Source organism: Talpa occidentalis, unplaced genomic scaffold (assembly GCF_014898055.3).
Source record: "Talpa occidentalis isolate TD23 unplaced genomic scaffold, MPIMG_talOcc4v2.1 talOcc4.15, whole genome shotgun sequence".
NCBI lineage: Eukaryota > Metazoa > Chordata > Mammalia > Eulipotyphla > Talpidae > Talpa > Talpa occidentalis.
In genome coordinates this window covers 79,170,624-79,185,216 of record NW_023601543.1, presented here as the reverse complement: position 1 = coordinate 79,185,216, position 14,593 = coordinate 79,170,624, and the positions used below count along the sequence as shown (strand labels likewise).

General features: G+C 48.1%; 1 protein-coding gene across 4 annotated transcripts in view; it reads right to left on the bottom strand.

Moving 5' to 3' along the window:
• Nucleotides 1-14,593, bottom strand: part of SH3KBP1 (SH3 domain containing kinase binding protein 1) — a 316,536-nt gene that overhangs the window by 220,955 nt on the left and 80,988 nt on the right. The window contains exon 1 of one of the 4 annotated variants that reach the window (XM_037512633.2): nt 11,116-11,264. The exons of the other annotated variants lie outside the window; for them this stretch is intronic. Within the exon in view, the coding sequence (XP_037368530.1) occupies nt 11,116-11,166 (51 nt within the window). The 5' untranslated portion in view covers nt 11,167-11,264. Of the gene's footprint in view, nt 1-11,115; nt 11,265-14,593 lie in introns of those variants that run through there. 4 annotated transcript variants of the gene reach the window in all.

Sequence of the window (14,593 nt, the reverse complement as noted above, 5' to 3'; positions counted from 1 at the left end):
TGCCAGGAGTTCGCTGCGACCCAATCTGTAAAGGGCTTACAAGGAAAGTACACCCCCCAAAAAAAATCCTCAAATCAGTCTGGGGCCGGAAAAGCTGGGTGGGGTTTTCTCTCATTCTGTGATTAACGAGCATTACCGCCAGCACCATCTGTGCGTGCCGACGTGAGCCGGGCGTTGCGTGCGTCCCTCACAGACTCCGAACGGGAGGTGTCACGGTCTTCTGTTTAGGGAAGGGGAGGCAAAAGTAGAGGAGCTGATTTTCTAAAGGTGCCTACATCCATTTGCCAGGGCTGCAGGACAAATACCACAGTCGGGGGCCTTAACAGAAATCTATTTCCTCCGGTTCTGGACAGTAGAAGTTGAAGACGAATATGTCAGCAGACTTGGATTCCTCTGAGGCCTCTCCCTGGCTTGCAGACAACCACCTTCTTGCTGCGTCCTCAGTGGTCTCTGCCCTGGGTCTCCGTGTCCCTCTCCTCTTAAAAGGACACCACGCATGGCATCGGGGTCTACCCTGATGGCTTCGTTTTAACTCAGTTACCTCTTTAAAGTCCCTGTCTCCAAATACGGTGGCATTCTGAGGGCCCGGGAGTTAGGGCTTCAATGTATGAATTTGCAGCCAAGGGGTGGGGGGCTGGGGGGAGGTGGAGGGAAACAATTTAGCCCGTAAGAGCTCCTTAAGGAAAAAGTCACAGAGCCCACATTCCATTCCAGAACCATTTGGCTCTGAAGGCCATTTTCCTTGGATCAAACTGCCTGCCTCTAAAAAGTCTTCTTCGTTTGCTATAAAAGAAAATATATTACTCAAACAATAAGAAAAATAAATAAATAAAAATTCTTTGGTTTGTGTCACTGTTAAGGTTCCACGCCAGGCAGCAGGAAACTCCCAGGGGAGTCATGTCACCAGGCCCAGGGTGGAAGCCCTCAGAGGTCCTCGGAGAAGGTGGAGAAGAGCCACTTCTGCCACGCCCCCCACTCCAAAAGGAACCCAACCTAGCCAAACAGGGCAGGGACCCCAGGCCCCAAGTTCTTGGACTACCTCCCAGCATTAGCTAGAGCCCTGGAAAAGGGGGTGTGTCCCAAGAGAAAGCCCAATTTCAAGTTCTCTGACACGTAAGAAGTTAGTTTTCTGAGACCTGCTTTCCACTCTGGATCTCAGCCTTGGGATGGCTCACCCCAAAATGCAAAAAAAAAAAATCCTGGCCAAGACTGCAGTGAGTGAGCACTTGCAGGGCCTGTTAGAAAGCCCCCCTAACTGCGACCCAGGGCTGTGGCAGTTGCTGTGCCCACTGCGGTTGATGGAACCATCTTGAAACATTTGCCTTCCTCCACTGCTTCCAATGCAAATCAACAGAAGAGGGCACCTTGCAGTGCCCTTCCCTGGGCAACAGAAACCTTAATGAGGGCCAACAAAGAGGGGGTGTCCAGAGGCAGTCCTTTTTAACCAAGCGCAGGGAATCCATCAAATAAGAATTGGTAAGTTAGCAACCAATCAAGTTACGCATGTGCCAAACTCCATGCTAACAGGATAAGGACCAAAAACAAGTGGAAGTTAATTAGCTTTCAGAGAGACGAGCTGGTCCAAAAGTAGGGTAATTAAAACAATAAAAGGTTCGAAATGCAGTGCTGACCAAAACAATCATTTATTTTAAAGGAACAGTACAAAAAATATCAGCATGAAGTGGGAGAAGATGGGGAACAGAGAAACATCAGAAGACTATGGGAGAGAAGAGAGGAGTGAGAAATGATGACAAAATGACCATACCACATTATGTTTCCATTTATGATATTATATGGATGCGGCACATTGCACCAAGTACGAAATGACACACTCTCCTATTTCAGAGACCGCCGTGGGCAACGCTGCCACCTCTCTGGTAATACAGGTCCACCCTTAACAGCCTCAACTACAATTGAGATGAGTCATCAAATATTACCAGAAAGTGGTGACCCAGATATTGTCTCCCAACATTATACAAGTGCCTGTTCTCCACAGCCGAAAAAGTAACAGACAGTTCAGGCCAATCCCAGGAGAAACCCAGCAACCCCCATTTCAGGTACCCCAAGGTTGAAAACCGCTCCCTCTACGTCACAGGATGCTACAGCCCTGCTCTCAACAATGAGGGCCCTTCCTGGAGCTGAGCTTCAACCTTGTGTACTCAGTTTATTAATCCATAGTTTGCGCCAGGCAGAAAAAAAAAATGTCTGACAGAAATAAGTCAGGTTGTATATGTCTAGTAGAGAAGCTATTTACCAATATCTATGAAAATGCTAAGGACAAAAACTCACTCCAACCACACCCTGCTAGAAATGTCTCCTACAGACAGACCCCCCCCATAAAATAGGACGCTTTGCCTCAGGATAAAAAGAAAAGCTAAAACAGCCCCAAATTGGGGCTGTTAAACAGAATAAGGTGCTGATATAGAAACAGAATAAGGTGCTGATATAGAAAGATACAGTAACTGAAAAAAAGCTAGCTGGGTGTACCTTACATATTATTGTACAGTTTGTGGGTGTACTTTTTATTTGCACTGTTTGTATATGCATAGACAATTTCTAGAGAATGGAAAAAACAAAGGGGAGTAAAATAAGGAACTTGAAAGCTCTTCTGTACCATTGGAATGTTTTCCACCCCAATTTCATAGATAATATCATTTTAAACACGTATAAGAAAAATCTATGAGCAATGAGAATCATTAGAACATAGCCCTAAATTTCTGTCAGCAGTAAAGAGACTCTCAAAGGAAGATTCAGTGATCTCCACCGGGCTGTAATTCCTACTCAGGAAGGAGAACAACACAGTGCAGAGTGGGCTTCACCCACAAGCATGAAACCTAAATGGTTTCCTACTCGTCATCATTTAATCATAAAACCAAAGGACTTTCACACCCCATACTGTAAGCCAAGTGCATAATTCTATTTTTTTTAAGATTTATTTATTTATGCATACAAGAGCTGGGGTACAGGACAGAGGTGTGGGGGGTGAGAGGACTCACCAGAGACAGAGTGGGGAACAGAAACAGGCAGTGTGACTGAAATACACTGCTGAGGGGAGCAGTGGGCGAGACAAGAGAGGTCTGCCACACCATGTGGGACTCTCCCTGGCCAGCCAGGAATCGAACTGGCACTGCAGAGGCTGTGGATTGCTTCATAGTGCAGTGCTTAATCCCTTGTGCCACCAGCTAGACCCCCCATAATTCTATTTTTTAATCAATGCATTTTCCATAATTTTAGAGGACGGAACTATTTAACATACTCAAAATATAATCCAGAACATTATGGATATCTTATTCAATGGAAACTAAAATTCTCTTAGTTCTATAAAGAAAAAAGTAAGCTGTGAAGAGCTTGGGTGCCACACCAATCATCATCACAGTTTTACATGTAATAGCAAAAACAGAACTTAGAAACAAAACAAATGTACAACAGAGGAGACTAAATGAATAAGTGATATCGTGGTCAAACAATGAAATACTACACAGCTACTAAAACTTGGCTTCCCTCTATTACAAAGATGTAAAGATATTCGTGGCATATTTAACCTAAAAAGAAAGCTGATTATAACAGCATTAGCTCATGGCCATATTTGGAAAACGACACACATTTCCATACACGCATGCTGGAAAGTTAGTAGCTAAAACATAACGTGCACTGTGGCTGTCCCTGGGCAGCAGGATTTTAGGAGATTTGTGCCTATTTCAGTGGATCATCGATTCTAACTTCCATAAAATTTTTTACTTGCATGATTTTTACTTTAAAAACCGTTGGCTAGGGCCTCCCTGGTGGCGCAAAGGGTTAAGACACATCTTACGAAGCTGTTCGCAGCCACTGCAGCATGAGTTCGATCCTCGACCAGGGAGCTACCCACATGGCGCAGCAGACCTCTCCTGTCTCACCTGCTGATCCCCTCAGCAGTGTATTTCAGTCAGCCTGCCTGTTCTGTTCCCCACTCTGTCTCTGGTGAATCCTCTCACCCCCCACACCTCTGGCCTGTACCCCAGTTCTTGTATGCGTAAATAAATAAATCCTTAAAAAAAAAGAATATAATCTCCATTTGCAAAAAATTAAAAACTAAATAAAAAATGCTTCCCCTTCTTATCCTTCCTTGGGAGACCCAACGTTCTTCCATGGAAGTGAATTCAATGGGATACATGTTTCTTGTTCTTTTTTCTCTACCCCCTTTTTAAAAAAAAAAAAAAAAGATTTATTTATTTATTTATTTATTTATACAAGCACTGGGTACAGTCAGAGGCATGGGAGGGTGAGAGAATTCACCAGAGCCAGAGCGGGGAGCAGAACAGGCAGACAGATGAAGTACACTGCTGAGGGGAGCAGTGGGCGGCAAGAGAGGTCTGCGTGCCATGTAGGACCCTCGCAGGTGGCTGGGGATTGAACCGGCGCTGCAGAGGCTGCGGGCAGCTTTGCAGCCCAGCACTCAACCACTGCGCCACTGAGGAGGCCCTCTCCACCCCTTTTGATCTTTTCTGGTTTTTCTGATCCTTTAGAACCTAGAAAGAGGGGAAATGACAGGTCAGACATTTTCAAGGTTGTCTTTTTTCCTCTTTTAATGCTCTGCTATTCTATTTAGGCCAGTGGTTCCTGACCTGGGGCTTTTGTGTCCCCGGGGATATTTGGCGCTAACTGGAGACATTTTCATTGTTACAAGTTGGGGGCTGGGTGGGGAATGTGATGGCATCTAGTGGGCAGAGGCCAGGGATGCTGCTGAACAGCTAACAGAGCACAGGACAGTCCCACCACGGACTTGAATGGCCCAAATTATCAACAGTACCAAGGTTGAGAAGGCCTGCGTAGGGATAATGAGTCTTCAGACAACATCCTAATCATCCATCCATAGCACCTTCAAAACGCTGCATTGACTATCTGGCTGGGGGCCACCTCTGGTGTAGTGGAAAATGTACTGTTGACGGAGGCAGAATATCTGGATTAAATCCTGGATCAGCTCCTTTTCTGGCTGTACATCCTCAGGCAGGTGACCACGTTATCCTGGTTGGTAAAATGGAAATACCGCCACCTGCCTCACAAGCTGCACAAGAAGTTTCCAATGGTGATGTAGAGAAAGGGGTTTTATAAACTACAAAGCACCGTGCATGCATGAATGGTATCACTAGAATGTGATATATCCAGGTTTGCTGATGAAAACACACTTTGGGTTTCAGTGGGTCTTCACCTAACACATCCCTACTGCCCCGAGTCACACATCACAGCAGCGATTCTTACTAAATACTGAGACTGAGAAATACGGAGTGCTTTTCTAACCTACATATTCCTTGGCCTAAGATGTGAGGCAGTAGAACTTAGTAACCAGATGACAAGATCTGAAGTCAGAGTCCTAGCAGAGAATGCCAGCACTACCTCTTACCAGTTGGTGACCGTGGGGGAGGAAACATTTCTCTGCTGTGCCTCCATTTCTTCATCTGTCTATCCAAACCAGAACAATGCAGAATGAAATGCTTTATCATCTAAACCAGGTCATTTCGGCGTGAAAGGGGGTGCTTTCAACGTCAACGCTAGGATGATAGGCGCAAACCACAGCCATCCCCAAGCCGATAGGGACATGAGGTCACTCTATGGGTAAGAACAGACTCGTTGCAATGACTAAATCATATAAAAGAGGCAAAGCACCCCCCTGCAGATGCTAGCTATGCTGGTGCTCCCTCCATCCACTCTGCAAGTACACAGCGCCCCGACACGATGAGGCTGAGCACCGAGAAAGGAATGGTAGGAGGATACATCCACGCCCTGTCCCCAGTGTGTGTTGGGGGGTGGGGGACTCTTGTTGTATGTTAGTTACAGTCCCCAGGGCTTTTCTTGTACATACACAGTCACGGCAGATACAGACTGACACACAAACCCAATGCCAGGAAACACGGACCAAATGTGTACGAGTTCGAAGCCTCCTTCACAAACGTAAACAGTGAAGAAGAGCTTATCTAAACAACAAAGACAGAGGGATGTATTATTATCACGAAGTCCCGGGTTCAAGAGCACAGCTGCCATTTGACTAAAGTTAGCTGTCAGAGTATCTCACAGAAGGCAATCATTAAGAAAGCTTCGTAACACCCCAAAATATTTAGAAGCACATTCCAGTGTTCTCTCATTCATTTTTACATCCATCCCATCACAATGACTCGTGTGCAGCTAGTCCGCCGAGACAGCCTTCCTGAACCCACATTGTGAGACCAACGTCACTCTGGCTCGCTTTTGTACTGAAGTGCACTTGTGTCTTTTGCCAAGACAGGAGCAGTGGATTCTGTGTGCTAAAAACAATCTTCTCTAATTCCCAATATTTACGTCAGAGGTGGCTTATTCCTTACTTTACACAAAAGTTCCCTCCCTCCTTCCCAGCCTCCATTTCAGTAAACAGTTGGCCTCAACTACTCTAACCATCAATCCTTACACCCCAACATTTCCAAACCCAGCTGCAGGGCCTCACCTTTCCTCCTCTTCGTTCACATTCTACCAAACACATCCTCAGTCAGTCTCCTTTGGGCCCATTGGAAGCCTCATTCCACCCCTTCGGCGATCATTAAATCTAAAATTCCAGGCAGGCCCCATCACTAGAAAAGCAAAATATGTACCTCTACAGCGAGATTCCTCACATACCACCTACACTGGTGTTTTTCAAACTACAGTGACCCTTGAACTGCTCGGGTCCACTTACTCACGTCCACTTACTCCATTTTCTTGTTAACTTACAATATCAATGAATACAGTGCACTACTGTCAGTGCCTTTCCTCTTCTCCATGATTTCCTTAAAACATTTTCCTTAGTTTACTATAAGAAAAAAGCACATAAAATACTTAACATACAAAATACGTGCTCATCAACCACGTCGGTTAAGGCTTCAGATCAACAGTAACAGGCTATTAGCTCTATAAATTTGGGGTGGGGGAGTAAAAGTTGTATGTGGACTTTCTACTTCATGGGGTTCAGCACCTCAATCCCCACTTTGTACAAGGGTCAACTATATTTTGAAAGCATGGGTTGCCACCAACTAATAGGCCACACAGTCAATTTAGAAGGTCCTCACCGACATTTTTCATTGTGGTAAGAACACCGAGCACGACAGAGCTACTCTTGCAACACATTTTTTAATGTACTAAAGGCACCATGTTGTACAGCAGGTCTCTAGAATGTTCTCATCTTGCATGACTGAAACGATACCCACTGCACAGCAACGCCCCATTTCTCCCTCACCCCCCTCACCCCCCCCCAGTTCCTGGTAACCAAGATATGGAGACAACCTAAATGTCCACTGATGGGTGGATAAAGAAACTGGTGTGTGCATACAATGGAATATTCTTCAGCCTTAAAAAGGGAATCCTGCCACATGCTAACCAGGACCTTTTTAATGAAATGTACAATACAGAGTGCATCACACACATTGAAGGTAACTTCACTGAAGGAAACTTACTGTGATTACACATATGTACATATGTACTAAATGATGTGCATAGTACATACACATGTACTAAATGACTGGCTTTTATTTTTAACTGCAGAACATGGTCCCAAATGGCCTGAGAAACAGATCAACAAATAATACACAGATCAGAAGTCATTCAGACCTGGATTCTGATCCTGTCTGGTTACAACCTCTGTTTCACCACCTTTAAAATGGGGGTAAGATTATCTACTCCCCAGAGTTGGCATGAGGTATCGATGAGCTGGCAAATAGCCTGCCAAGAGCACTACTTAGACACTGTACCCATCCCTGCTGCCCTGGGCTAAGTTCTACACCTGACAGAAAGACATTTGGAGGAAATATACAAAGAGGGGAAGTGCCAAATTTAGAGGAAATATACAAAGAGGGGAAGTGCCAAGGCTAAGCCCCCATCATGCAGCCCCTTTGAGATGCTCAGGGGTGCAAGGCACTAACATTTGAGAGCGGCAGGGCAGGCAAAGCTCTTGCCCATCATACTCGGTGATAAATCATCCAGCTTTGGATTCTGACCAGAGGAAGAATCACTTTCCAAGATAAGAGGGTTTCCCCATTATTCTTGGCAGGAAGTGGGGAAAGGCAGAAGGGGGGGAAGGCCTCAGTGAAGAAATAAGCGTTTGTTTTAAGCAAATCGCTTTGAAGACAGGTGGTTTTCATTTTCAGAACAAAAAAATGATGCTTAAAACAGTTCAAGAGTTGCTGAGAAGACCAGCAGCTGGCTTGCCAGGAGAGGGAGAGGCGGCCCTGGGGTCTGGCATGCTACCCAACGTGCCAGAGCTGTAAGGGAGGCAGATAAGGCAGAGAGGGTCCAGCCCAGAAAAGATGGAACTGTCGGGGCCTCCCCAGTGGCACAGCGGGTTGAGCACCGCACTGTGAAGCTATCCACAGCCTCTGCAGCGTGGGTTCGATTCCCAGGCGGATAGGGAGCAACTCACATGGCACGCAGACCTCTCCTGCCTCGCCCACTGCTCCCCTCAGCAATGTCTTCGGTCCGTCTGCCTGTTCTGCTCCCCACTCTGTCTCTGGTGAATTCTCTCACCCTCCCGCACCTCTGACCTGTACCCCAGTTCTTGTACAAGTAAAATCTTAAAAAAAAAAAAGATGGAACTGTCCTTGTCAGCTTGCAGTCATGAGCTGCATCCACTGTGACAATCATCCACTGTATTAATTACCAAGATCTCTATTCACTGCACAATTACATATTGAGCAGCTGCTATGTGTCTAGAACTGAGGTGGGGAGCTGGGGAACAGTGGTATCGGACAAATGAGGCCTCTGCCACACTGGAGCTGAAATTCTAGAAATCCTAGTGAAAGTGAAATTCTGCCCGCACCAGCAAGACGGCAAGCGACCAGGAGATGCATGAGGCAACAAGGGGTTTAGGGCTGCGGCCTAAGTGTTCTGGGAAAGAGATGCATGGTATGAGGAGGGAAGGGAGAAAGGAAACTTGAGAGAGGAAGTCCCTTTACATAAGATGGCCCAGGAGGGTCTCCCGAGCAACCCCTGGAATGGAGCACGCCATGCACGCAAGAGCCAAAGAAAGGGCGCTCCTGGGAAGAGGCACCACAAATGCTTGGGCCATAGGCAGGAAGGACCTGGCAGAACAGCATGGCCAGGGCACTCAAGCGGTGGAAGGTAGTGGCCAAGCGCGAGGCTGATGCTGAGGCTGGAAAGGTGGGCACGTGCCAGACCACACAAGCTCGCAGCCCACCGTGGGGAAGAAAATGTATTTCAATGAAAAGCAATGAAGCAGCCGGCAAATTTGGGAGTCTGAGGTGGAGCCACGTGTGGGGTCCAGCTTTCTTGGGGTGGGAGGGAATAAGGAGGCAAGAGATAAGGATGCGATGGTGGGGGGGGGGGCAGAAGTCTGCTCAGGTTGGCACATCATGATCAATGATTTTAATGCTGGTTACGGTAACAGGTCCTCAAATCGTCACACACAAAACAGCAGACAGATGACACGATGTCTCCCAAGTCAATGATCACAGCCAGCACTGTCAGAGCTCCCTGATACGGTTAGGGAAGAGTCTTGCCAGCCAGAGGCAAACGACGCTAGCCTACATGTGAGACGAAATACAAGGAATTCAGTGCGGGAGCGGGTGGGAGAACACTGCCTGACAAGAGAGCACCACTATCAGCACTTAACGCACGGTTAGCAAACAAAAAGCACAGAATAAAGTTAATGAACAGGACAGGATCTACAAAGTCCCTGAAGACACATGCACACACATGCACGCGCGCACACACACACACACACACACACACACACAAAATGTGGAAAGGCACTGGGGGACTGATGGATACGCACAGCAGTTGCCCAAAATCCATGAACAGGGTAACTGAAACAGCCTGACGGAAAGGGACCAGGACAGCGCTTCACGCCTACTTCTGAATCCGATGAACTGCTGAGCAGTCTTCACCAAGATCTAGCTTTCCTTTTTCTCTCTTGCCCTGCTGAATACTGGCATTCAGAACCTGGAAACTCAACGCTGAACTAGAAATGGTTCTTGAGAATCACCACTCTCCCCTCTAGGTCTCAGAACGCAGCCCCTGACTTGGGTGTCCAGTCCCCATGAGCGTTAACTGAAACGTTATCTGGGAGACATAAGCATAGCCCACTCACACCTTCTCCCCAGGGCCTGGGCGGTGGCGGGGGATGGGGGGGGCTGTCACCTGGCCATGACTGAAAGGACAAGCTGGGACTATGTACTTGAACAAGGCCAACCGGCCAACCCCAAGATCAATCCATGACACCAACCAAGAGAATTCACTGCTCACAAGGGCTGCCCTGAGGCAAGCTGGGGACGGCAACATGGGTGGCATCTCACAGGCCAACACCCCGCTTGCATGCTCAGTGTAATGTGCCCTTAAGGAAGGAGAAGGGGTCAGGAGGGCAAAAAGAGATGCCCTCAGCTGCACCTATCAAGTTCCAGGTACTTTCACAGTCATCACCTCAGATAATCTGGCAATCCTGAGAAACACGATGATCCTGATTGTCAGATGAGAAAAGCTAAAACTAGGAGAGATTTGTTACTGGCCCACGGCTACGGTTAGCTGAGTGAGGGCCTGCCCCTCACCCGCCACCTCGACTGGCACCTGGCAAGAGGACAGAGTTCTGAGAGGTCCTGAGCAGACTTCTGCCCTCCCCCCCCACCATCGCATCCTTATCTCTTGCCTCCTTATTCTCTCCCACCCCAAGAAAGCTGGACCCCGCACGTGGCTCCACCTAGACTCCCAAATTTGCCAGCTGCTTCAGAACTGTTACCTGCCCCAGCCCTCGAAAGGGACACACCAAGCACTACGCGGGGGACGTAGCTGGCCGGGGCTGGCTGTGCACAGTGTCCTCTGGAAAAAAACCTCATCCCTAGCGAGCAGGAGAGGCAAGAGCCATCACACCAGATGACAGAATTGTTCCAAATCTTTACAGACACCGCTGTGTCACAGAGCAGGCTTTGGGGAAAAGAAAATCCCTTCCACCACAAAGCAGAGAACTGAGACTCGGGTCCAAGTGGAAACGGCACTGGCCACCATCTCGGAAGGGCTGAGTCTGGATCAAGTTCCCCGTCACGCCGCCCTCCGGGCCGACGAAGTTGTTGGGCAACAGGCTACAAAGATGCAGCCATAACAGTCACAACAGATGTACGGCCTACTTACAATCTCAGCCGCGTCTGCAGCACCCGGGGCTTTGGCTGCGGGAAGCTCCATTCTGGGGAGTATGAAACGGTGATTTCAGATTTCAGGCCGACTGTGTCTGCACGCTGGGCAGGAGTGTGCTCCGTGCTCGGCGAGAACTACAAGCCTGTCTGAATCACTTGGCAGCAGAATTATTCTAAGCATCCTGTCCCATACCCAACCCGCCTGCCCCTCCCACTACACATTCACACTGGGTGGTTTTTTTTTTTTTTTTTTTTGTAATTCTCTGCACTTATTTCTGTCACAAATCAACTGAAACTCATTATTCAAAATTAAGTCCATCGACTGCATTTGAGAGTGTGGAACCTTTTGACCGAGGAGGAAGAGGAAGAAGAGCCCCCTAATTAGGAAGAAGTTATAACTAACATCAGAGAGAAGAGAGTTGGAGAACCGCAAGGTCTGCTGTAACAGCAAAATGGAGATTATTCGAGACAGCTGAAACACTCCACCCAGCCTCCAGGAGGGGACATGCACGGGAAACAAAGGGCATATGGTGTTTGCTTTTCTTCAACATCCGTTCTCACCATTAAGAGCTGCACCAGCAAACTCTCATTACTTACACGAGGACAAGCCTCACGCCAAAACAGACTCGAAAATACAGCTCAGAATCAAATAAATTACTTTGCAAAGCAGAGAGCTACCCTGAGTTTTTCAATACATAGAAAGCAAAATTTAACAAATTCCAAATAACTGGCAGAATATTTGGTTTAGTAAAGAGTAAATTAGACTTGAAAGAAAGTCTATTTTTGTTCAAGTTCAAACAGTAACTCAAATACTGACATATTCAGGATAGGACTTTTATTCCTGAGGAGAGATTCCAAAGGGCTAACGTAATACCTAGATAAGAATGATTTTTCTATTATTTATAGCTAGTCACATTAAATATTCCCAGGCTAAAGCAAACAGGTTTTTCTAATGTGACTTAAATCACTTCCCACGTGTTCATGTTACCACCAGCCCCACTCTTGCCCACATTATTAGTGTCCAGAAGGTAACCTTCAGCACCCTTCCCGACCAAATGATGATGATTCCTGACTTGGTGAGAGCTGAATTGGTGACGTCTTTCACAGAGACATAAAAGCAGGCTCAGCATCACACACCCTGACGTGCTGCTCCTCACAAGCCTGCCCAGCAGAGAGGCTGCCTGTAGGGTAAGGAAAAATGTCAGGCTTTTCTGCCCTCCCGCCATCAGGATAGATGATGGATCCTTGTCCTGAATGCATGCCTGATGGGGGCACCTGGAATAAGGTGTGGGCATAGATAGATGGGATTCACCTGGGCTGAGACTGGGCTTTTAATGGTGGCGTCTCGGGGACGCCAGAAGCAGCCAAGAAGCCGAGAGAGAAGCAGAGAAGGTCGGAGAGCCCAGATAGAGTGAGGATTTGCTGGGGGCTGGGAGGCCTGCCAGCCTCCCGGCCCCCCATCACGCCATATGCCTGGTGAACCCCAATAAAAGACCTGCAAAAACCCACTAAGGACTCTGACTCCTCCTTTACCCAGTCTGCTGGATCAGAAAACCTGCCCTGTGGTCCAGTCCAGCCCTTTACACTGCCCTTTTTCGTTCCCAGCAGAGCCTACCTCCTGAGGCAGCCGATTTAATTCTAAGGCAATCATTGGTTCAGGTGAGCAACAGGAACCAAGCTCAGCCCATCAGAGGGCAGGAAAAGAGCTCTCCTTACATGCCAGCTGTGAACAAGGAGGCAGAGGCCCACTGCCCGAGTGCCATCCTAGAGCCACCTGACAACCACAGAGAAACCACATTAGCTTGAGTGACGCTAATGACGCCATGGAGGAGACAAGAACACAGGTTCCTGATGTCACGCTGAGCAGCTGACCACACTGCCCTGGGGTCCACCTGACACCAGCCTCCCGATTATATTAGGGAACAAACATCCACAGTTAACCAGACCCAGACAAGCTTCGGCCACTGCAGTCGAAAGCCTGCGGGCAGAAGTGGGCTGAGCAGCAGCTGGGTAGCCAAGAGCAAGAGTTTGTCCTTTGGCAAAGGGACTCCTTAAAGCGAGTACACTCACAGAACACCCTCCCCTTAAGGTGAAAGAAAAAGGAGAAATTATGAAGATGAGCGGCTGCCGTAGCGCTGGGCGTGGAGGTGAGCGTGAATGCGGATGGCAGAGGTTTCTTCGGAGGGGAGTGGACATGTCTGAAAAGTAGGTTGTTGAGAAGGTTAATGCAGAGGGCAGGACTGGACGCGGTGCAGGTTTTCTGATCCCATGCAGACCGGGTAAAGGAGGAGTCAGAGTCCTCAGGAGTTTTGCAGGTTTTTTATTTGGGGTTCACCAGGCATATGGCAGGCAGGGGTGCTGGCTGGGGGGCTGGCAGGCCTCCCAGCCCCCAGCAAGTCTTCACTCTATCTGGGCTCTCTAGCGTTCGTTCTGCTGCTTCTCGGCTTCTCTTTCGGCTTCTCTTTCGGCTTCGGCTTCGGCTGCTGCTGCTGCTGCTGCTGCTGCTGCTGCTGCTGCTGCTGCTGCTGCTGCTGCTGCTGCTGCTGCTGCTGCTGCTGCTGCTGCTGCTGCTGCTGCTGCTGCTGGTGGCGTCCCCCCGTGACACCGCCCTTAAAAAAGCACAGTCTTAGCTCAGCTGAATCCCATCTACCTATGCCCGCACCCTATTCCAGGTGCCCGCCATCAGGCATGCATTCAGGACAAGGATCCATCATCTATCCTGATGGCGGAAGGGCAGAAAAGCCTGATATTTTCTTTACCCTACAGTTAAACAGTGTATACTAGAAACCATTGAATGGGACACTTCACGTGGGTGGATTTTATGGTATGCAAATTAGGTCTCAATAACGCTGGGGTTTTTTAAAAAGATTTATTTTTATTTATTTATGCACACAAGAACTGGGATGTAGGCCAGAGGTGTGTGGGGTGGGGGGCGGTGAGAGGATTCACCAGAGACAGAGCAGGGAGCAGAAGAGGCGGATTGACTGAAACACACTGCTGAGGGGAGCAGCGGGTGAGACAGGAGAGGTCTGCTGCACCATGTGGGCAGCTCCCTGGCCGGGGATCGAACTCGTGCTGCAGAGGCTGCGGACAGCTTCATAGGTTGCGTCCCAACCCCTTGCGCTACCTGGTAGGCCCTAGTTTTGTTTTTTAATTTGCTCTCAGAGTTAAGCCAGTCTGGACACAATCATAAAGAACTAGTCAATTCCTGCTGTGGTTTAAAGTCAAGCAGGAAGCTTTAGGATGTTAGAAAGCTTGTCTTAAACATCTCAATCTAACCCCACAGTGAAGTTTTCAAAGTTGTCACCCCGCTTCCACTGCCCACGCCAAAAAAAAAAAAAAAAAAAACCAAAAAACTGGAAGATTATTATCAAATCACTTCAGTAGCTCCCCCTCCCCCTCATCCCTGTCTGGCCTTAGCCCCAGGGACTCTAATTCAGTGGGTTTGGTGTGGGCCTGGAGGCCTATCAATATGC